The sequence below is a fragment of the Marmota flaviventris genome, chromosome 2 (assembly GCF_047511675.1).
Source record: "Marmota flaviventris isolate mMarFla1 chromosome 2, mMarFla1.hap1, whole genome shotgun sequence".
NCBI lineage: Eukaryota > Metazoa > Chordata > Mammalia > Rodentia > Sciuridae > Marmota > Marmota flaviventris.
Window position 1 is genome coordinate 67888490 of NC_092499.1, and position 22649 is coordinate 67911138.

Genomic DNA, 22649 nt, shown 5'->3' on the forward strand with positions numbered 1-22649 from the left:
CCTTGAACTTGTGATTCTCCTGTCTCAGTCTCCCACTCTGCTGGGATTACAGGTGTGCACCATTGTACCTGGCTGAATAATTTTTTTGAAGACAGTATCTCACTAAATCGACCAAGTTGACTTCAAACTCAGGATCTTCCTACCTCATCTTCCCAAGAGGCTAGTATTACAGGCATGTGCCATCACAACAAAAGAAAGTTAATTAAAAAAAATTTTTTTTTCAGTGCTGGGGTAGAAACCAAGGCTTTGCTTGCACATGCTAGGCAAGCAACTGTACCATCACATTATGTCCCAGCCTGGGACTGAATTTTTTTTTTTTTTTTAACCAAGAATTGAACTCAGGGGTGCTTAACCACTGAGCCACATCCCTAGCCCTTTTTTGCATTTTATTTAGAGACAAGGTCTTGCTGAGTTGCTTAGGGCCTTGCTAAATTGCTGAGGCTGGTGTTGAACTCACAATCCTCCTGCCTCAGCCTCCTGAGTTGCTGGGATTCCAGGTGTGCACCACCTAGACCAGCAGGGCTGATTTGTTTTGAGGGAAGCAGACAAACTTGAATTGAACAAATACATGGCAAACTGTGGTCAGTGCCACAAGGGAACGAAGGGGGCGCTACAGCAGCACATCTTGGGTAATGTCATTCTTTGAATCAGAGTTGGCATCTAAGCTGAGACCTCTGAGAGAGGCAGCCATACACTGGGGGTCATGCCCTGCTGATACTACAGGTCAATTTAGATTCACAGGCTGCATTGGTACCAAGTAACTGTGCCTTCCTAGAGAGGGCACTGATGGTAGGTGGTGATCTGGATCCTCAACTCTGGAATAAAGGCACAAAAGCTGTCACAGATCAGACTACCACTGGAACTCGGGTGTACCTAGAGGTGCAATTCCTCCAAGGTCACAACCTCACTGGTGGACTACAATGTAAGGAGGGAGGGGACTGCAAGCTCTCAAGCCTGTCCTCACAGGGAACAAACCCAATTCTGCAGGAGTTGCTCTGAAGTCCCCTGTCCTGGGAACTCTGTGGAGAAGGGTGTTAAGCATCCCATTCTGACTTACCAGCACATTTTCAGGCACACCCAGGACCACATCATGCAACATGGCTCCGCTACCAAAGTGCTGGGCAATGGATAAGCCACTCAAGCAGTAGCAGGTGTGGTAGAAGTCACGGGACCTGCAAGGACAGGCAGCACTGAGTGGTCACTCCTCTGTGGAAGACAACCACGTGAGTCTAGAGGCCCAGGACTCCATCACACATCCCACATGTTGTGCACATGGCTGAAGAAGTGTGGCTTTTCCTCGGTGGTAAATTTAAAAGCCTTATCCTCCAGCCCTACCAACCATAAGACTGTAATTTTATATTATTTTTTTGCTTTGCTTTGCTTTCCTTTTTTTTTTTTTTTTTGGTGATGCTAGGGATTGAACCTAGGGCCTCAGGCAGGCTAGGCAAGTGTTCAATCACTGAGCTGTACACCAAGCCAAGGGGGCTGTAACTTTAGGGTTGTCCTTTCTAACTGCCTCTAGAAAGGGTTCTTCAGGAGTAGTGCTAGAGGTAAGTTAATATATTTCTCTAGAAAAATGTCTAGAAATTAGTTAAATTATTCCAGATAAATTGCTGGGCCTGGATTTTTCCAGGATGCCAATAGTAGCAGGGTATGTGTTTGTGTGTCTGTGTGTGCACGCACATGCATACCCACATTTAGCTAGAATATAATGGAACAAATCTTAGATTTGAATTTAATCTACTCTGTAAGATTGTCTCTATAATGCTCAAGGGTTTTAAAATTCTGGGTCCCCCCCACCGCCCGACCCCTGTGCTGAGGATTGAACGCAGGGCTTTCTGCTTATTAGGCAAGTGCTCTGCCACTAAGCTATGCCCTACCCCTACCTGTATCCTTTGTATTTAAGCCAATTTGGTTCAACCAAAAAAAAAAAAAGGGAGGGGGGAAAGGAAAGCTACTCACCCAGCATTCACCTCTCTGGGGGAGGAGGGAGACACATGTGAGGGAAACAAGAAGGGCAGTGGGAAGAACCGGATCAATAGCATTTATGCTCCCAACTGGGGTGCTTTTACCACTCAGTGCTAGCACTAAGCAGTCAGATGGAGAGGGACACCCTGGCTCTCAAAGGCCTGAGGTGTACAATCCCCTCCCACCTTGTCCTCCTTCCCTCCCTCCCAGAGAGAAGGCACTCACTTGCCAGGTTTATCCAGAAGCCCCCCAGCAGGACACTGGCAGCACATGAGAATGTACTCCTGCAGGGCCTGCTGATGGAACATCCAGTGGCTCATGCTGAGGGCAGGATCACCTGTGGAAGGGCAAAGGGTCAGTGAGGGCCTGGCAGGGTTGGCCAAGTATCAGTGAATACTTGTAATTTTTTTTTTCGATGTAAGCAGCAAAGAGGCGTTTATTGAAAACTAGCTCGGTCTTCCGCGCGCACACAGCAACTGGTGATGCTGAGAGGCCCCGAGCCCAGGGTTTGTAGCAGTTTTATACACTCTTTGGGGAAGGCAGGGACTTCACTTACATCATAACATCTCTTAGCAAATCATCACACACCTCGGGAAAATCAAATAACAACTCTAAAACATGATTAGCGTATCAGGTGGCAGGAAAGAATCTGGAAAGGATTACTGGTTAGTTCAGGGGGTTGACGCACTTAAGAATGACTGGTTTAAATCGTGAGGGTGTTGCAAGGGGGGTACATGCCAAGCTGCAGGGCTTCTAGTTTAGATATTGGTCACCACACGTAGGTGGGGGCCATCTGGAATTTCAGATATTTCGATATCTTGGTCTATCTTAGGCGATCACCATCTGCGGCTTTTCTGAGAACTGTTTCCACAGAGCTTTTCTGTGGTATTTTCCTGACTTTAGGACTGCAGTAGGTCAGAGGTTAAGTTTCAGAGCAAAATGAGGTCCCAAGTAGAATGAGGTTGCTTAGGTCTTTCATTCTTCCATTTCTTTTTGAGAACCTTGGAAGCCAATCATGGGTTACTCTGAGTGAGTTCATAGGATTCAGTTTTATTATCTCTGTCTAGGGGCTGATATTGGGCCTGTAACACCATTAACTGGACTGTAATGATTCGTTCCTTTACAAAGGCTGCAAACTTATTTATAATACAGGGTCCTACTATGAGGGCTGAATACCTGTAATTTTTTTAAAAAAAATATTTATTATGAAGTTTTAAGTGGACACAATATTTAATTTTACATTTATGTGGTGCTGAGGATCGAACCCAGTGCCTCATGCATGCTAGGCAAGCACTCTACCACTGAACCCCAGCCCCAGCCCTATTTGTAATTTTTTACCCAGTGGGAACAGTCAGGGTTTCCCTCCTCTTCCACCCATTCTTAGTACGCAGGTTATCTTCATGTCATGCGTCAAAGAACAGCTGTTTGAAGAGCATTTCACTTGCCTTGAAGTATTCGCCGTAAACTCAGAGGAGGATCCTAAGCCACATCTCCAGCAGGCAGTGCACCAGTTGCTCAGCTTACCTTTCCAGGATGACCTATTACTGCCCCCAAACTGTCCATCACGGTTTTCTCTGGGCTCCTGAAGACATCTACTCTAACTTATCTCTGAAACTTGTTAACCAGATTCTAAGTAGCTAGGGGAACTCTCCACAGGGTTAACAAATTCTGTTTCTTCTACTTTTCTAAGCCTGACCTTAATCTATCTTAAGGGGAAATTCTCCAACTTTTCTTCCCTTTTCTGAGACATAATCTTGCTATACTGCCGGCTGCCCTAGAATTCCTGGGTTCAAGTGATCCTCCCTCCTCAGCATAGCATGACACAGGTGCATGACACTGCACTAACTTCTCTCTTGGCTCAAAAACTTTTCCTAAGAAGAATTAGTAATAATTGCCCTCATGCATCATAGGACACCCCAAGGGCAAACTGGCCATTCTAGGATTACTAGTAAATAATTAGGCTTCTTCACTCAAGTTCAGCTAGTAAGTCAGAGAATTCATTGGGCCAGGGAGTTATCAAGTGGGGAGGAGGGATGACTTTCCATTGCACAGATTGATTTTTTTTAAAAATACAGATATAAAATGTACAGAAAGTCTTTTTCTGTTTTCTTTCTACATTTTTATCAGTGCATTATAGTTGTACACATGAGGGGACTGCTGTTACAAATTGTTACATGTATATAATATAACAATATAATCTGAACACTATCAGTCCCCAAGATATCTCCCTCTCTTTCTCCTTCATTGTCTTTGGTAGGTTTTATATTTCAATACCTGGGCTACAAAGATGTATCAATAATCTGTAAAATGCAACTGAAAATTAATCTTCCTTTCTTCTTGTTTCCATATATTCTTCTCTAGTTCTAATTATTTTAACTTTGTATCTTATGTTTTTCACTTCACACTAAAGACATAAACTTCTATTCTGCTATGTAATCTTCATAACCATCATTATGAATAGCCATGCAGTATCTCATTAAGCGAATGTATAAGGTAACTGAGTCATTAAAGAAAAGAGAGCCAAAAAATCCCATGGACATGTGCATATAAAGTTCTATTTATAAAGTTCACAGTAAATATGGTATACAGTGCCTATGTAAGCAAAATATTTAATTACAAAATAATTCAAACAGAAAATAACAATTCAATTTTTGATTTCTTCTCTCTCTCTCTTTGTGTGTGTGGTACAGGGGATCAAACCCAGGACCTTGCACATGCCAGGCAAGCATTGCCAGTGAGCTACACCCCTGGCCCAATTTTTTTGTTTTCTTAAAAGAGACACATATTTGTAGTCTCAGCTACTCAGAAGGCTGGGGCAGGAGGATTGCTTAAGCCCAGGAGTTCAGGGCCAGTGAGGACAACATAACCAGACCCTCTCTCTTAAAAAAAAAAAAAAAAAGGGAGACAGAGGGGGAAGGCCTGGGAAGCAACTGCTGTTTCTCAGGTTGAGCACGTGATGAGGGGCAGTGGTTGCCTGACATTGGAGTTGTGACAAAAGCTATTCTCCTTTAACACCTGACACAAGCATTAGGCCCAGTGAGACGCTCACATTGTGAAAGGCACACAGGGTGTCCCATGGAGGGCTCACCCTGACCTGTGCTCACTGGTGCGCTCATTACTTCAATTCCCTTCCTCTTTTTCCCCAGTCATGAGCACAGCTGAGTCTTCACATACATATATGGTGGGACTTCCTGTCTTCCTTTACTCACTTCCAAGGTTGCTTCCCAGTTCTTTGTAAGTATAAGAAATGCCACACTACATATCTTTGTGAATATTCTCAATGTGTAGGATTATTTTCTTCAAATACATTGCCCTGAGCAGAACTTTAAAGGGGATAAACATTTTTAAAGCTCTTAATAAATCCCAATAAATTGTTTTAAGAACTTATATAGCTGCCAGAAAAATCTAAAATTTTACAGCACTACCTCCAGCACTGCTCACTTTAAAAAAAAAAAAAAAGTTCTGGGCTAGGATTATGGCTCAGTGGTGGACCACTTGCCTTGCACGTGCGAGACCCTGGGTTCTATCCTCAGCACCACATAAAAACGAATGGGTAAAATGAAGGTACTGTGTCCAGCTACAACTAAAAAGTAAATATTTTTAAAAAAAAAAAGTTCTTAGCAATTAAAATGGTAAAAAGGAATAGTATCTGATCATTTATTTGATTAGCATGCCTTGATTACTAATCAGTGTGTAATTTTCCCATAACTTTACTAGTTTCATTTCCTTTTGAGAGGGTCTATTTGTCCTTTGTCTTCTAAAATACAATATTCCATCTTATTAATCTAGCTTTTTATCAAACTTACCCTTTGTCTGTAACATATACTGTTCCTCTTTCTCCCTTTTTGCTCTTTTGTTTTGGTTATGCAAGTTTAAAACACATAGTACATTGTTATACTGTTATTTTTTCTTTGTGATTTCTTCTATAAAGAAGCAAATTTAATGGGTATGGGGTTTTTTGGGGGGGGATGTGGAAAGTGTTCTAAAACTGCGATAATTCTACAAACATTAATAACCATTGAATTATAACCTGCCAATGGGTAAACCATATGGGATGTTTATTTCCATAAAAAACTGTTACTTTTTTGTGGGGGAGATTTTGTACTGGGGATTGAACTCAGGGGCTCTCAACCACTGGGCCACGTCCCCAGCCCTATTTTGTATTTTATTTAAAGACAGGCTCTCACTGAGTTGCTTAGGGCCTCACTAAGTTGTTGAGGCTGACTTTGAACTTTCAATCCTCCTGCCTCAGCCTCTCAAACCACTGGGATTGCAGGCATGAGCCACACACCCGGCAAAGCTTTACTTTAAAAAGCATACTCATTTTAAATATTATACTAACTTCATTAAACATTCTGTACAAAATATATCCTTATTTCATATCCTGCAACAAATTAAAGACTATTATTATAAGGCAAGTGATAATTTATGGCTAAAATTGGAATCTAAAAAGAAAATGCTATGTTTATTATTTGTTTCAGTGATTTCTACATTATTAAGTTTTAAAGCTTAAAGTCCATAGCTCCACAAGGAGCTTCCAGAGATACTGAATCTCACATAATTATGGCAAGAAGAAGGGAGATAATGATTACAAGGTGATAACTCTGCAAGGAATCAGCCTTTTACATCCTTTATATCTCGTCCTTAAATTATAGATTTCCACTATAATATCATTTTGCATTTCAGCTTCCTTTTATCTATGAAATTGAGTCTTTCCAAACCAAGACTGACAGATGCAGTCACATGTAGCTCAGTTTTGCAGGTGGACAAGAAATATCCTAGGGTACATCCCAAAGAACATACCAAGTTAGCAACCATCAATCCAGTAGAAGCTTGCAGGCTGCTGATTTCTTACTGTTCCACAAAAACAGCTCTGCATTGGTCATCATTGGATATTTTTAAGCTAATAATAATTCTTCTCAAATATTATCTTTGACAGATGGAAAGAAGTGATCAGTGTGGGATATTGATGGTCACTTTCTTTTTCTTTTTTCTTTCTTTTTTTTTTTTTAGAAAGAGAGAGAGAGAATTTTTTTTTAATATTTATTTTTTTTTAGTTCTTGGCGGACATAACATCTTTGTTTGTATGTGGTGCTGAGGATCAAACCCAGGCCGCACGCATGCCAGGTGAGCGCGCTACCGCTTGAGCCACATCCCCAGCCCTGATGTCACTTTCTGGGTTAGGGAATGGCATAGACTTGTGCTGCACTTTAAGCCTTTTTTTTTTTTAGGTAGCAATATAATCATAGTATGTATAATCATAGCTACTTTTTTGTTTGTTTTTGCAGTGCTGGGGATTGCCTAGCTTCATGCATGCTATGCTAGGTAACTACAAGGCCCTGAGTTCAATCCACAGCACTGCCTAAAAAGAAAAAAAGTATTTGTGGCTGGGGTTGTAGCTCAGTGGAAGCAAGCATACAATAAGTTTGGTCACCAGCACAAAAAATACAAGTAGCAATGCATATGGAGGAAAAAAAAACAGCAAAAATTTATAAAAGTATAGTATAGAAGCATACAGAATTTACAAAGTAATCTACCTCCCACTGTTAGAATTTTGTATATGCTCCCAGGAAGAGCTGAGGGTGCACCAGCCAGGTTCTTTATACTTTATGTTGCATCCTGCTGAGCTCTCCATCTCAGCCCAATGTATGGACCACTACATGCAGCTGCTATTTGGAGCAATCACAACTGTTAACCTTTTTATGGGCATTTCCAATTTGCTAGCAAAACTCCACTTTGATATATATCCTTGCTAACACCTCTGCAGGTGAATTCCTGACAGACCACTTGCTGGGATCAAAGGGATAAAATGCCCCTGAAATTTAAACAAATGTCTCCAAACTTCCTCCAAAAATTAATGCAATTATTTACATCCCCACTCAAGAGCACAAATATGCCTGTCTCCCCACACTGTCCCCAACATAGGTCATCAAATTTTTAAATCTCTGCCAATATGATCTGCATTTCTTTAACTGTAAATGATCTAAACAGCTTTTGGTTGAATTCATGGCCATCTGCAATGTTACAAGCCAACTGGTCTGGAATCACACAACCACCGATGATGAACCATTGTAGGTGGCAGTCAAGTTATTTTAAAAAAGTAACTTAACCTCATGTACTTTATTTTCACATCTGCAAAATGGGAATGTCAAAAGTATCTATTTCATAGGGCTGTTCTGAGGATCAAATGAGAACACATAGTGAAACAGTAAGGCTCTGGCATATGATAAGTGCTTCAGAAATCTCAGCTGCTACTAATACAGCAGCTGTAATAGAAAAAGGGGTAATAACAGTGCCTCCTTTCCTAGGGCCTATGTGTTCTGATCCTTTAACTGATTTTCAATTGGGTTGCTCATTGATTTGTATGACATTTTTCAAATTAACACTTGATCATTTGTCACAATTATTTTTCTCATCCTACTACTTATTTGTTTTGGGGTTTTTGTTTGTTTGGTACCAGGAGTGAACCCAGGGGCACTTAACCACTGAGCAACACCTCTAACCCTTTTTAATATTTTACTTAAAGACAGGGTCTTGTTGAGTTGCTTAGTTCCTCTATAAGTTACTGAGGCTGACTTTGAACTCTGCAATCCTCCTGGTTCAACCTCCCAAGCTGCTGGGATTATAGGCGTGTGTCACCATGCCCAGACTCCTACCTGTTTTGTTTATAGAATTTCCCTTCTTTTCTAGAATAATGTTTGTTGTTTTCATCTGTTTTTTGTTATTGTTATTATTGCTGCAGTACCGAGGAATGAACCCAGGGCCTCATGCTATCTCCCTACCCTATTTTTTAAAAATCTGTATTTGAGGCAGGGTCTTGCTAAGTTGCCCAAGCTGTCCTTGAACTTGCCATACTCCTGCCTCAGCCTCCTGAGGAGCTGGGATTACAGGTGTGTGCTAACCACACCTAGCAGTTTTTGTTGTTTTGCTATGCACAAGAAATACCTATCAACTATAGAAAAAATAGGAAATGTAACCAAAAAATAAAGAAAATAACCATCATTGTAATTTCACATCCCAGAGTCTATTAATTTTTTATCAGTTTCTGAGGAAGAGAAGAATCATAGGCCCACCTTGAGCCTTCTCCCAGGCTATGGAACAACCTGGAAGCATTAAGATTCCCAGACAGCCTTTTCCACAAGCAAATCTTTAATGTGACTAAATCCTCCAGAACTTGAGCTTCAATGAACATAGTGCCAGCCAGAGCCCCAAGGAGGCTTCTGCAGGGAGTGCCTGTTACAGCTCTGTAGATTTCCCTGGCATTACAGATTTATGACATCTTATCACTGCCAAGGATAGGTCTGTAAAAGACTGATAACTTCCCCAGGTGCTTGGACTCACCAGTTCCAAATAAAGAGATAACCAACACCCCAAGTTATTTCTATTTTGGAAACCTGGACTCGGAGAGAATTCCTGACATCCCTTCTGGTGATCAAGCCAGAGATTGTGCAAGCTCTACAGTCAAGAGGAATTATTTGCCTTAATACCCTGAGATTTAAAGCCAATGGCCCCAGGCTGGGAAGACAGGACTGGGACTCTGTTGAGTTAAATTAAGTCTCAAAAGTGACCACAACTCCAATGAAATAAGAAACTAAAGAATGGAGTTCAAAAAAGACAAAAAGGAAAAAAAAGCACAGGAAGGGTAAAAGAAAAGAATCTCATCTTTTACACTTGAGCAATTAATTACCCAACTGAGTCCAAAGAAAAGCTTCCCTCTGGGTGCAGGGATCTCCCTGCAGGAACAGATTAGCACCCAGCGAGGTGACCATGACTTCCCCTCTCCCTCTGGCATACTCAAGAGACAGACACCCTGTTCTCTCAGAAAGTAAATGAGCCAGAGAAGACTGGAGGCAGCAGACTGCTTGAAGTTTCAAGAGAAAAGGACGGAATGTTCCTAGAGTTTCTGCTTTCGATCTACATTGGTTTCACATCATTTCCATTTGAGACCCTACAGAAAGGAATGCAGATTTCGCCACTCCAATGGTGCGTGTGGAACAAGCTCACATTTAGGATGGCTCAATGGATTCTAAATAAAACATTTCCCAAGGCGACAACTGTGCAGTTAGCCACACATGGCAGGTCTTTCCCCCACGGGTTCTGGATCTTACCCCTTCATCCAGCTGTCCTTCCTGTCACTGCTGTGGCCACATGCACAGTGTGAGTCTGTATGCTTTGACAGGACCAAATGCAGCTGTGTTGGAAGCTGCAGTTTCACACTCAGCTGAGGTGGCAGTCACCCTGGGGCAGGAGTGGGCTGTTTCCTGCTGATAACAGCATAGCACTGGCCCCTCACAGCAGCTCAATGTGAGCCCATCCTGCCTCTGCCAGATGAATGATATCAAACCACTGGAATTAAATCCTATTCAGCACCCCCATGCCCCAGGGCAGGAGGTTCCCCACCAAGCACCCAAAATCCAGGAAAGTTCATTCCAACCCTCCAAATAAGCGCTCTGGCTTCCTGACTTGGTTAGTGCAAAGGAAAATATCCAGCCCCACCTATCAGCACCTGGGCTCACCTTGCGCATGCAGGGCGCGGTGGAGTAGGGGTAGGAGCCCGGCCTGCCAGAAGGAGTAGCAGCCATCCACCAGCTTGTTGCAGCGGCCCTGAAATCCACCTTCAAATCGCATCTGCCGGCTTGTTACCCATTGCTGAGAATGAGATGGATGAGAGGGGCAGCGATAAGTCAAAAGAGACACAAAATCCACCAAGACAGGATCTCCAGGGACCAATATGTGAGAAGAAGGGCTTCCCAGCATGTGGTTTCTTGATTCTCAAGTTTGAGGGCTCTGGCTTTCTTCCCTTCCTTCTTCTCACTGCCACCACCATTTAAACCTTTCCAGGCAAACAGCACTGACCTAGTGCCAATAGACAACCATCTTCTCTGGATTCCAAAATGGCACTGATGCTGGGAGAATAAAGGGGCCACATTGGTTTCCAAGGAGATAGGAAATCTAAGGCAAGACCAGGAGGCCTGCTCTCATCACTTCTCTGCTTAGGGAAGTTCATTCAAAGTGGGCAAATGGAATTCTGTGTTACATTTCATTAGAGGATCTCAAACTGTCCCTGCCTTTTCTTGGACCTAAGGACATTCACCCAAGTCTTTTAGCAAGTTACCATCCAGACTAGAAGCAAAAGACATCTGTCTTCATTATCAAATGATGACTGCCCAGTCTAACTTCCCATGTTCCAACCTGGTTGGCTGATGTTAAGAAAATCTTAGTACTCCAATGCTGCAGATTGACACTGGATGTCACTTAGTGGTAACACATGATACGGCTATTCTCTCTTATCTCCAAGTTTTCTAAACACACTTGACCACTAAGATCAGGACAGCAATGGGTGTGGCTCATAGAGAATGAGAAAATCAACTGGCCGAGCAGACAGGACATTTCCTTTCCTCCCTAGCACTCAAAGTAGGTCCAGCCACCAGCTATGGGCCACAGGGTGCCTTAGTGAACTGGAAGGTCCAGAGTGGGGTTCATCCCTTTTACCTGAAGTCTTCCTAGATTTGAGTTCCTGAAAGCAGATAGGAGGGGCTCTGGAGAAGGCATAGAGCTCTTCCTCAGTACTTAGAGTTTAGATTATATCCTTGTTCATAGTAACACTTGCCTACAGAGAGCTACAATCCCAAATTTTTAAAGACAAAAAGCTACGCTGCAGGTTCAGGTAGGGACATCCCCAGGCCATCTTAAATGAACCAATGCTTTAGAGACAATGCCATTTAATGAGAGTAGGCTAAGTGCTACTCAAGAAGAGAGAAAGCAGGCAGCACCATGCAAGGAGTCCATTCTCCATTTTTTTGTGGTACCGGGGATTGAACTCAGGGGCACTCAACCACTGAGCCACATCCCCATCCCTATTGTGTATTTCATCTAGAGACAGGCTCTTACTGAGTTGCTTAGTGCCTTGTTTTTGCTGAGGCTGGCTTTGAACTCGCCATCTTCCTGCCTCAAACTCCCTAGCTGCTGGGATTACAGGCATGCGCCACCATGCCCGGCCCATTCTCCATTTTTACATACCCCACAGCTTAATTGTTTACAAACCAGACTGATTTTTTTCCAGCCCACAGGTTGACTGTATTCCACTTGGCTACATGGATTCATAAAACCTTTCAGGTACCAGTCCTAGTTCTTCCAAAGCAAATAGAGGAAAGGAAGTAAGATGGATACCAACATTTATGGGGCACCTACTATGTGCCAACTGTTTACATTTGTTCTCTCCTTTAATCTTCAAAGAATAAGGATTATTATTTCTCCCTTTCAGAAGGGGAGGAAAAAAAAAAAAGAAGCTAAATAGATTAGACAATTTGTCCAAGGTCACTTACCCAGGAAATAGTAGAGGCAGGGTTTAAATCTAGAATATTGTCATTTCAACTTGGTCATTCACTAATCATATTCCTTACTCTGCCTGGGATATGAAACTTTTATGTTTCATCCCTTATTGGTGATCAGATTTTAAAACATGTCATAAATTCCAAGTCCTGTGCACGATGTTGGCTTTTTTAGAAAATCTTCAAGATGTCTAGAACTTTTTGTTCTTTTCTTCAAATACCTTTATTTTATTTATTTATTTTTATGTGGTGCTGAGGATCAAACCCAGGGCCTCACTCATGCTAGGCGAGTGCTCTACCACTGAGCCACAACCCCAGCCCCGTCTAGAACTTTCTAAAGAAGAGTATGCTGTGGGAGATGGGAATTCCTGAGAATGGGGGCAAAACATTGTTGATTATTTCACTACAGAATTTAACACTGATTGTATAGAAAGGTCATGATAGGTCCCACAAAGGGAGATGTCAGTTGCAGCTGGTCTGCTTTAAGGTCATGTTCAGGGGAGTGCATGCACCCAAAAAGACAAGAGGGAAAAAAAGCTCCTTGGCAGTTGTGAGTGCATGGGTATGTTAGTGCACTAGGTTTCCACTGAACACTTCACACAACCTAGAGACTCCCTGAAACTGACTGTTTTCCAGTCTTTCTGCATACTAGTCAGGAGCTTGGAGTCCAGATGTATGTTCTTGGGCCTTATGCTCAAGGAAATTGTCCAGCTGTGCCTAAAGAACTCATTTAAATGCAGGTATTAAATGTTTACATAGGTAATAAAAGCTTAGCTTCAAAATGTTTCAAAGCTCTTTTTGTCTTTTTTTCTCTAAGGACATTTTTTTCCTAAGGCACATGGTAATCTCTAATAAGAGGCAAAAGCTATACTTCTCTTGCAAGTTTGAGGAAGGTACTCTGGCTTATTCCACATGTCTGCAGTGCTCAGACAACCCAGAGTTGGCCTAGCACCATATGTAGGAAACTGAAAGCAGAGAGAAAGGTGGAAAAAAGGGAGCCCAGACTAAGCGCAGTTACTCCCTGTCAGCTGTCTCAGATGTGCTGAGAGAGAGCTCCACTGAAAGCTTCACCGCAGGACCTGAAGTTGTGAGCTCAAGGCTAGAACCCTTAGCCCCTCCCATAGCCAAGACTTCCCGGACGTCTAGGAGCAGTCACTTTGCCAGGACCTGAAGCCTGAGAAGAAGATGGCTTAACACTTACTAATAAGCTCTTCAAGTTCAAGGTGCGTTCTTTCTTGAGGATTACCAGCGCAGCCAGGCCACAGAAAGTATAGCCACCGTGGGCTTCCATCCCCGGCACCCCGCCAATGCCACCTTCCCAGTTCTGACACCTAAGGAGAGGTTGGAAAAGCGGACTGAGTGGTTAGTGGGTGGATATAAGTGTCCCCCTACCCTCCACATTCCAGATGGCAGAGAATGACACTGCTCAAACCAAGACATAAGCCATAAGCTGCCACCACAATGAATGGAAAGATGCTGACTTACTAATTTTTGGAGATGCCTTTTCCAAAAACAATACCACCAACAACAAAACAACAAAGAAACCCCCCAAAACACCTGATAATTTAGAAATAGGCTGTTGTATAAGAAAAATAGTATCTCGGATTATTTCTCTTTGGGAAAAAAGGTATAAAATCCTATATGTAGCATGATAACCATAAAGTTATGAAATTGAAAAATAAATGCTGATTCTGGTTATCTCAGTACAAAGGTGATAATTTTTAAAAACTTTTTCTATTTTCAAAAAATTTCTATAATTAACATACATATCTTCAAAATTAAATTTTATTTATAAAAATTATAACTTCCTATATATTTATATTATTCATTTGTTATTACAATTATTATTTGGCATTAGACTATATATTATGGGTATATTTTCTAGACATAAAAACATACATAATCTTTGGCCCAGCCATACAGGGCCATTTCCAGGATTTAATCCAACAAAATAAGTAAGAAAGTATCCAAAGACCGGACTGAAAGGTCAGTCATATTCTCATTTATAAAAAGCAATATGATGGGCACAACTTAAAAGTCCAAAAGTCATGGACTAGTTATATAAATTATGATGTATCTATACAACAGAAATTCAATAGTCATTTAAAATGACACTACAGAATATTTTTAAATGTTCCATTTATTATATGAAAGATATTGTAAAATGACAATGAAGAATAGAATTTCATTTTTAGAATTCTGGAAGAATATACACCCAAAAAAGTAGTTATCTCTTGGTGGTGGATAACAAGTAATTCAAAGTCTCTTTTTTTTTTTTGGTCTAGGGATGTGGCTCAGGGGTAGGGCACTTCATGCAAAAAGCCCTGGGTTTGATCCCAGCACACATACACATACACCAAAAAAAACTTCTTTTTGCTCACCTATAATAAACATGTTTTATCTGTGAAGTGAAAACATTTTATTTTAAGTACATTTTCATATGACACTTTAGAACTTTATTTTCAAGAATCTCTAGGTAGGGCTGGGGCTGTAGTTTAGTGGTAGACTGCTTGCCTTGCATATGTAAGGCACTGGGTTCAATCCTCAGCACCACATGAAAATAAATAAAGATACTGTGTGTTCATCTACAACTAAATAAATATTTATTTAAAAAAAAAAAAAGAATCTCTAGGTATTTACCAAGAGTCACCCTCCCTATCGATATCACCTCACAGACTGCTGTAGCATGGCTGCATAAGAAAGTGGGCCTTAATCCAAGAGCTGACAGAACTTCCAGGCAGGAGAAAAAGGAAGCAGTAATGCTTTCCTGTCTTCCAGGTTCCTCTTGGAACCCACAGGCTTTCTATAGAGAGGACCCAGGCGGAGGGAGTCAGATTAGAGTCTAAAAACTAACTCCATGCCCTGGATGGATCCCTCGGCTTCCTCTGTCCCCCGTCCTCTATTGCCATCCCAACATCCACCCCATAAGTTTTCTTTCCATTACAGCTGGCTACTTGGAGTAGAAAAAGAGCTCAAGGTTGAAAGAATATGCAAGGGATCTCAAAATTTTTCTTTTTACTTAACTAGGCTTTAACTGAAAAGGTAATACTTATTTAAAAAGCTCAAACTTTTTTAAAAGTATGAGAGAATAAATAATGAAAAGGTCTCCTGCCCAGTCTGGCCTCCTACTCCCTGAACCTGAGCCTCTATTTCTCCACAGAGAGACAGACAGATGGACACATACACACACACTACAAATACATGCTCCACTCTTCCTCCCTTTGTGTTTATACAGGTGGGATTATAGAATATGTGCTGTTCTGCACCTTGCTTTTCTCCTTGGTACAAGTCTATGGCGTGTCTTCAAGCTAAACATAATGGGTTGAATATAAGAGCTCAGTAAAATCAAAGTAAAGGAATTTAAACAGGGACAAAACACAAGGGTAAAGAGAATAGGAGAGGATATGAACGCAGGCAGGCAATAACAAAAATCTTGAAAGCTAGAACAGGAATAAGAGTAACTAACTTAGCCAAATAGAGGAACCTTCCCTAGTCAGAGTGAGGATAGGGGTGGTGATGGGGAAGATAGAGGTAATTTTGATCACCTCTAAGAGTAAGATGTGTTTGAGCCAAGTTGATTGGTTGCAAATTTATATTAAGAATCACTTAGATCAGGCTGGGGTTGTGGCTCAGCGGTAAAGCGCTCGCCTAGCATGTGCGAGGCCCTGGATTCGATCCTCATCACCACATAAAAATAAATAAATAAAGATACTGTATCCAACTAAAAACTAAATATTAAAAAAAAAGAATTTTAAAAAAAGAATCACTTAGATCTTGAGGTTCCTTCAAACCTAGAAGATGAGAGGTTTTAGAGTTTGTTCCAGGGGACCTGAATTCTAGGATTTCCAACAGAGATGAGAGCTGGAGGGAGGCACCATACTTATAGGGGATTAGGCGAGGGCCTAGCTCTGAGCCCCACCACTCACCTCCTTTCCCTCCAAGTAATCCACAAAGTTGATGGCCACTTTCATGTCACAAGTAGGAATCTGGAAGGTCCCTCTCTAGGGAAACTGATAAGCTTAAGGAAAAAATCCTATAGATATGTTTATATGAGAATTCCCTCAACAAATGGCTGGGGAATTAGTCTATGCTTATACATGTAGTCCCCCAGTAGTTTGTGGATACTGGATTCTTAAATACAGAGAGCTGTTGAGTACCAAACATCTATTTAGTCTCTGATATGAAAAAGAGAGAAGCCAGATGCAGTGGCACAGGCCTGTAATTCTGACAACTTGAGAAGCTGAGGCAGGAGGATCTAGAGTTCAAGGCCAGCCTCAGCAACTTAGCAAGACCCTGTCTCAAAATAAAAAGGGCTAGGGCACTAGCTCAGCAGTAGAGCACCCCAGGGTTCAATTCCCAGTACTGGGGAAAAAAAAAAAAAGTATGATATGAAGAATACTGCAAATGATTAAAAAAAAATCCCTAAACAGAACAGGAGAACTGAGCTTTGGAAAATTAAAAAATAAGATTACAGAAATAAATAGTAAACAGAATAATGAGAGAGGAATACTAAGGGAATCTTTCAGAAAGTTCCAGAAAACAGATTAAGGAATGAAAAACAGGCAAAAAAAAAAAAAACTTTTTTTAAAATTAGGTCAATCCTATTGATTAGATGTTATAAAAAGGAACAAACAGAGAAAATGGAGAACAAATTATCAAAGAAATACTATAATGAAGCTTCTTGTACTGAAGTATGAATGCTTCCTAATCCACAAGGCCTGTTGAGTGCCCAGTACAATGAGTGAAAACAGATTCCCATCAAGTTTCATCACCATGAAGTCTCTAAAGAGCTAGAATAAAGACTCCCCCAAAGTCTCTAGGAGGGCAGGTGGGATGGGGAAAGAGAAAAAGAGAAGAAAAATAAAAGCCCACAGCGGGCATCACAATGGCTCTGGCAGTAGCATGGCCCAGAGGTGACCACCAAGGTTAAATCTACTTGATTATTTTGTATTCCAGCTTTATATAAAATTCAATATCCCACCATCTGGCATATAAAGAAACTATAACATGAAGAAGTTAACTAACCTGTCTAAGGCAGACAGTCAGTAATAACTGACAAAACTAGGATTCAGCCCAGTCAGTCAGATTTCCACATCCAAGAAGAGCCTGACAATCCACCCTCCTGAAGACAGCAGGACACGCCCTGCACAAAACACAAAGCACAGCTTTCCAAGGGCCCAGCTGACTGAACAGGTGTGCAGAGTTTGGTGGGGATTTGAAACTTGGAGCAGACAATAGCAGAGCCAAGCCCTCACTCCCACCACAATCTTTATCCTCTGGTTTGCCCTGAGGATGGCTGTAACAGTCCAGAGGTAGCAGCAGCAGCTCAGGCCACAGCTCAGGGATGCAGCTAAAACTCTTATAGAAAGCCTACCATCTTGCTGGGTGTGGTGGCACATGCCTATAATCCCAGCAGCTTGGGAGCATGAGGCAGGAGGATCGAGAGTTCAAAGCCAGCCTCAGCAATGGCAAGGTGCTAAGCAACTCAGTGAGACCCTGTCTCTAAATAAAATACAAAATAGGGCTGGGGATGCAGCTCAGTGGTCAAGTGCCCCTGAGCTTAATCCCTAGTACCAAAAAAAAAAAAAGAAAAGAAAAGAAAAAAAAGCCAACCATCTTTCTGGCAGGAAGAGACAGGCTGCCAGAAAGTAAGGAAAGTTCTAGAAAGAGGAATGGAAAGCCCAGATTTCACCTTTTAACTTAGTTCAAGTTTCTATCCAACCCCTGAATCATACTGCATTGGACAGACTGAAAGCAGCTTTGGACAGATCTGAGCCATTAACCACCACAGGATCCTGGTTTGCAGTTTTGAGTCTGACCAATTTGACTGTCTGCTAGAACAAAAACACCAATATCCTTCAGAGTGATTAACAATCAAACAGAATCCACCTACAATATAATTACCATGTTCAGGATATAATCCCAAATCTATTTAACCTAGGAAGAGTTGGGAAAATGTAATGAGCTAACTTCAAGATATCCACATGTTGAAATGACCAGACAAGGATTTTAACACAGATATAATTATATATTTGCCACATTAAAGAAAAAAATACATGCATAATGAAAGAAAAATGGGTAATCTCCATTGATAAACAGAAAATATAAAACCCCAGAAGTGCCTATTCTCATTCTCTGAACTACAGCCAGTTTACTATAGAGTACTACAAAATCCTCAAGAAATGTTGGTTATTAAAGTTATCTGTCTTATTAATGACAGATAATTAATTAATGACAACATTGGAAGCCAGAAGATAATGGAGCAATGCTTACAAATTCAGAAGGAATACAGTTTATACCAATGCCAACTTAGATCTCTCTAACCAAATAAACTTTATCAAGGAGGTCTGAGAGTAAAATAAAGACATATGCAAGTTCTAAAAATATATCTTCCAAGTACCCATGTTTGGCATATGTGCTTCATTCAAATTAATTAAGTAAACCAAAAAACAAAAAAAAGCCTCTGAAAGATAAGGGCTTCAACAAAGCAGAGATGTGAAGAGGATTTCATGCTGAAAGGAAGCTTCTGGATGCTCACTGTGCAGCAAGCTGAGAGCAATCTGTCCAGCCTGAAGCAGGAAGGCAGAGGGCTGCAGGAGGGATGACCCAGAACACACACACACAAACACATACATGTACACACACACAAAATAGGTTACCTGAGGTGTATGATTGTATGGAGAATAACTTTATAGCTCTGACAGAAATTTGGAGATGAATTCATGATATACACATTCATGAGATATATATTAACTTCAGGAAAATGGAAGTTATACAAAAAAAATATGATCATAGTATATCATCTGATTTTACTGTAAGTTATATTTACATTATAATAACTACTATTTTGATAAACATTTAATTAAGAAAATAAGCTTAGCTATCATTCCATAATAGTACATATGTATCCATCATGCTTTTTTAAAAAATTATGAGGTACCTGAAGAATACAGAAAAGTACAGAGAATGCACAGGTATGTAATACTTAACTTAGATCTAGCCATGGACACTTTAGGCATTTATTATTTATTTATTTATTTTAAAGAAATGAACCACGGCCAATATCATTGATACTGATGTAGATGTCCCTCTTTTCCTTTGCTAGCCTGGCAGGCACCATCCCCACCATCCTGAATCTGGTGTTTTTCTTTCCCATGTGTTGGGTTTTGTTTTTTTTTAACTTGTTGATGGATCTTTATTTTGTTTGTTCATTCATTCATTCATTCATTCATTCATTAGCAGTGCTTAGAATCAAACCCAGTGCCTCAGGCAAGCGCTCTACCACTGAGCTACTGCTCCAGCCTCCATGCACGTTTTTGTTTTTTTTAATATTTATTTTTTAGAAGTAGTTGGACACAATAACTTTGTTTTATTTATTTATTTTTATGCGGTGCTGAGGATCAAACCCAGGGCCTTGCACATGCTAGGTGAACGCTTTACCACTGAGCCACAACCCCGCCCTCCATGCATGTTTTTATATTATTACTACAAATGACTCTTCCCATAAATAATAGAGATTAGTTTTGCATGTTTTCAAATTTTAAGAACATATGCTGATCTGTAGGAGTTTTGTGATTTTTGTGCAGTGCTGGGGATGAAACCCAGGGCCTTGCACTTGCTAAGCAAGTGCTGTACCACTGAGCTACATCCCTACCCTTGTAGCTTTTCTTTAACATCCATTTTTTAAAAACTCAACACTGTTTTTGAGATTTATCCACACTGACACGTTACTCTGGTTCACTCATTTTGGTTACTATGTTATATTCCAATGTGGCTAATCCGTAACTTATTCAACTTGTGCTTAAGAACATCAAACCTGGTTCTAGCCTTTTGTTCTTATAAAACAAGACCTTGTCTCTACTCTGTTTCACTCATGTGCCTGAGAGTTTCGGTGGAAGTGGAACTACTGGGTCATACGCAGGGGCATTTTGAGATATTGCTCTCCAAACTGCTTAAATCAATTTAGATTCCCACCAATACTACTTAGAAAAGGTTTTCCCTTTAGCCAATCTAAATTATAATACATTAGTGAATGTCTGGAAAAAAGAAACAGTGTTAAGTATTTTTGAAATGCACAATCATACAAACCAATACCTCTCTTGTAATTTTATATTCCCTTCCAGGCCTTTTTTATATTCTTCATTTTTCTGAAGTACAGTCTTGACCTGCCTTCTAAGAGGCCAGGAAATATCCTGGCTGCTCTCACCTTGCTATCCATTCAGCAGTGCCCTCAAAGAGGTCTGGAGTGATGATGTTGGTCAGAGAGGCCACTGAGGCGGCACAGTACGCACTTCTGGAAAGACAGAAGCAGAGGGGAACATGTTATGTGTTAAGGAAGAGCCTAAATAAGACTTAAGTGAACTTCTTGGGTGGACTGCTTGCTTCGCCTAGTAAGCTGTAATCACCTCCTGTCCTCATTCCTGGCCCACGGTCAGTCTTCCTGGGTCTCCAAGTGAGAGGTGTGACATTCTATTTGGATAGAGTTGCTCACGGCATGGCTTCAGTGAAAGAACATGACATTCTATTCTCCCTACCTCCACATGGCCAAATCTACATCAGAGGAAATAACAGCCATATCAATTCATGTCCAAAGTGGACTTAGCATTTCTTTCAGAGACCTACAATGGTTCCACCCTGTGGTATCTTTCAGGTGCTTCTGATTTGCTGCTCATTCATTCAGATGTCAGCACCATTTCAGATCTGGGATTCCTATCTGGATGTGGCACGGGTGCATGAAAGGTTAACTACACATTTTCTGTAACAGACACTCCAGAGCATGCCATCGACCTCTTAATGGCTGCTTAGACCAAACAAGAGAGACAGGAATAGGTGAGCCCCTTCAGACACATTATTTAAACTTCTAGGGGGAAGAAAAAAGGTTTGATTTCCAGCATCTCACCAGTACACACAGATACACACCCTTTGACAAGAAAGAAGGAATATGACTATTATTATTATTATTATTTTGGTGCTGGGGGTGGAGCCCAGGGCTTCATGCATGCTAGGCACATGCTCTACCACTAAGCTACACCCCAGTCCATGCATACATATTTTTTAACATTATCCTACTTGATCTGGTATAATTCTTGCCATTCTATCCTTTTGCCCTAATTCTTCTCGGGACACATTCTATTTCAGCTTGTCCCTCTTTCATGGAACAAGGCCAAGGATTGCTTTTTCTTCCCCTCCATGGTCTTTTCAAATATCCAACATGTAAAGACAAAAACTATGTGTTCTAATTCTGCTCACAAGTCTTTTTAGGGCCCCTCAGGAACACAGAAGAGAAGAAAAAGAAGGGCTTCATTTCTGTCTCATTCAGTACAGACATGACATGAAGTCAATCATACTGCAGTATTCTGAGAAAATCATTGCAGAAGCTGCAAGCATTACTGTACTACCAGTGTCATTCCCAACCTGGATCCTACTGGCTACAGCTACAGCAAAAGCTCAGCTAGAAGAGCAGACATCAGGAGCCTTCAAGAGTCATGGTGCTAATATCGAATGTTGTCATTTACCATAAGCTAACTCTGATCTAATTTCCTTCAGGCCTTGAGCTTAAAGAAGCTTGAAGTATTTACTCTTGAATCCTAATGCAACCTCAGAGCAGCCTCAGATGGAGTTTGACTCTCTTCAATGGATGAGCCAAGAAGTGCTGTCAAAGCCACTAGTCCTAGATCTCACATTGAGATGGGGAGGGGACAAGGTACAACTTTTCCAGGTAGTTTCTTCCTCTCTCCTGGTTCAACCATCACAGCTGTCAAATGTATTTGTTCCTTTCTACCGTTATTGGTGTCACCCAAATCCCAGTCATTAGCTTCTACCTGGATTGGTCTCCTGTCCAGTCTGTTTCCTTCCAGCCCTGAAAGGATCATACTTTTACTAAAACACTATAATCTATTCACTGCAACTAGAGAACTTCTAACAAAACACAAATCAGATCACATCACTCCCAACCTAAATCCTGTCAGAATAAACTGCAGACTCTGTGAGGAGCGTCCAGGCCTCCTCAGTCTGTTCCAGCCAGTCCCTCCAGCTCCGTGGGTCCTCACACTTCAGCAACACTTACCTTCTCTTCCCTTGAGCACATCCATGTTCTGTCACTGAAACCTGCAAATGCTGGGTCCCTGTCTTCTGTCTACCTCATGGAATGTTCCAGATTATATAATCTAAGGAGGTCAAGAATATATAGCATCTTCTTTCTTAACCACAATATGATATTTTACAGTATCCAGGAGCTGAAACACTTAAAAAAGCTCACCTCAGAAACTTAGGATTAGGACCGGAAAGATCAAGAGACCACCTGTCTAATCTAGCATGGGAGCAAGCTGGTCCCTGGAAGCCAAACTGTCC

The 22649-nt window shown here is 41.2% G+C and overlaps 1 protein-coding gene and 1 long non-coding RNA gene across 3 annotated transcripts in view; one reads left to right on the plus strand and one right to left on the minus strand.

Annotated features, from left to right (window-relative positions):
- Positions 1–22649, minus strand: part of Fntb (farnesyltransferase, CAAX box, subunit beta) — a 75562-nt gene that overhangs the window by 3287 nt on the left and 49626 nt on the right. The window contains exons 7-11 of the mRNA XM_027929438.2: positions 20506–20592; positions 13501–13630; positions 10485–10617; positions 2194–2305; positions 1058–1172 (exon numbers count right to left, since the gene is read on the minus strand). Coding sequence (XP_027785239.2) covers positions 1058–1172; positions 2194–2305; positions 10485–10617; positions 13501–13630; positions 20506–20592 — 577 coding nt within the window. The remainder of the gene's footprint in view (positions 1–1057; positions 1173–2193; positions 2306–10484; positions 10618–13500; positions 13631–20505; positions 20593–22649) is intronic.
- Positions 775–22288, plus strand: LOC114087939 (uncharacterized). 2 transcript variants are annotated; one of them, XR_003581925.3, is made up of 2 exons: positions 775–1223; positions 21846–22288. It is a non-coding gene; the product is annotated as an uncharacterized lncRNA (long non-coding RNA). The 2 variants fall into 2 exon arrangements; XR_011706625.1 differs by lacking the exon at positions 775–1223 and adding an exon at positions 14162–14285.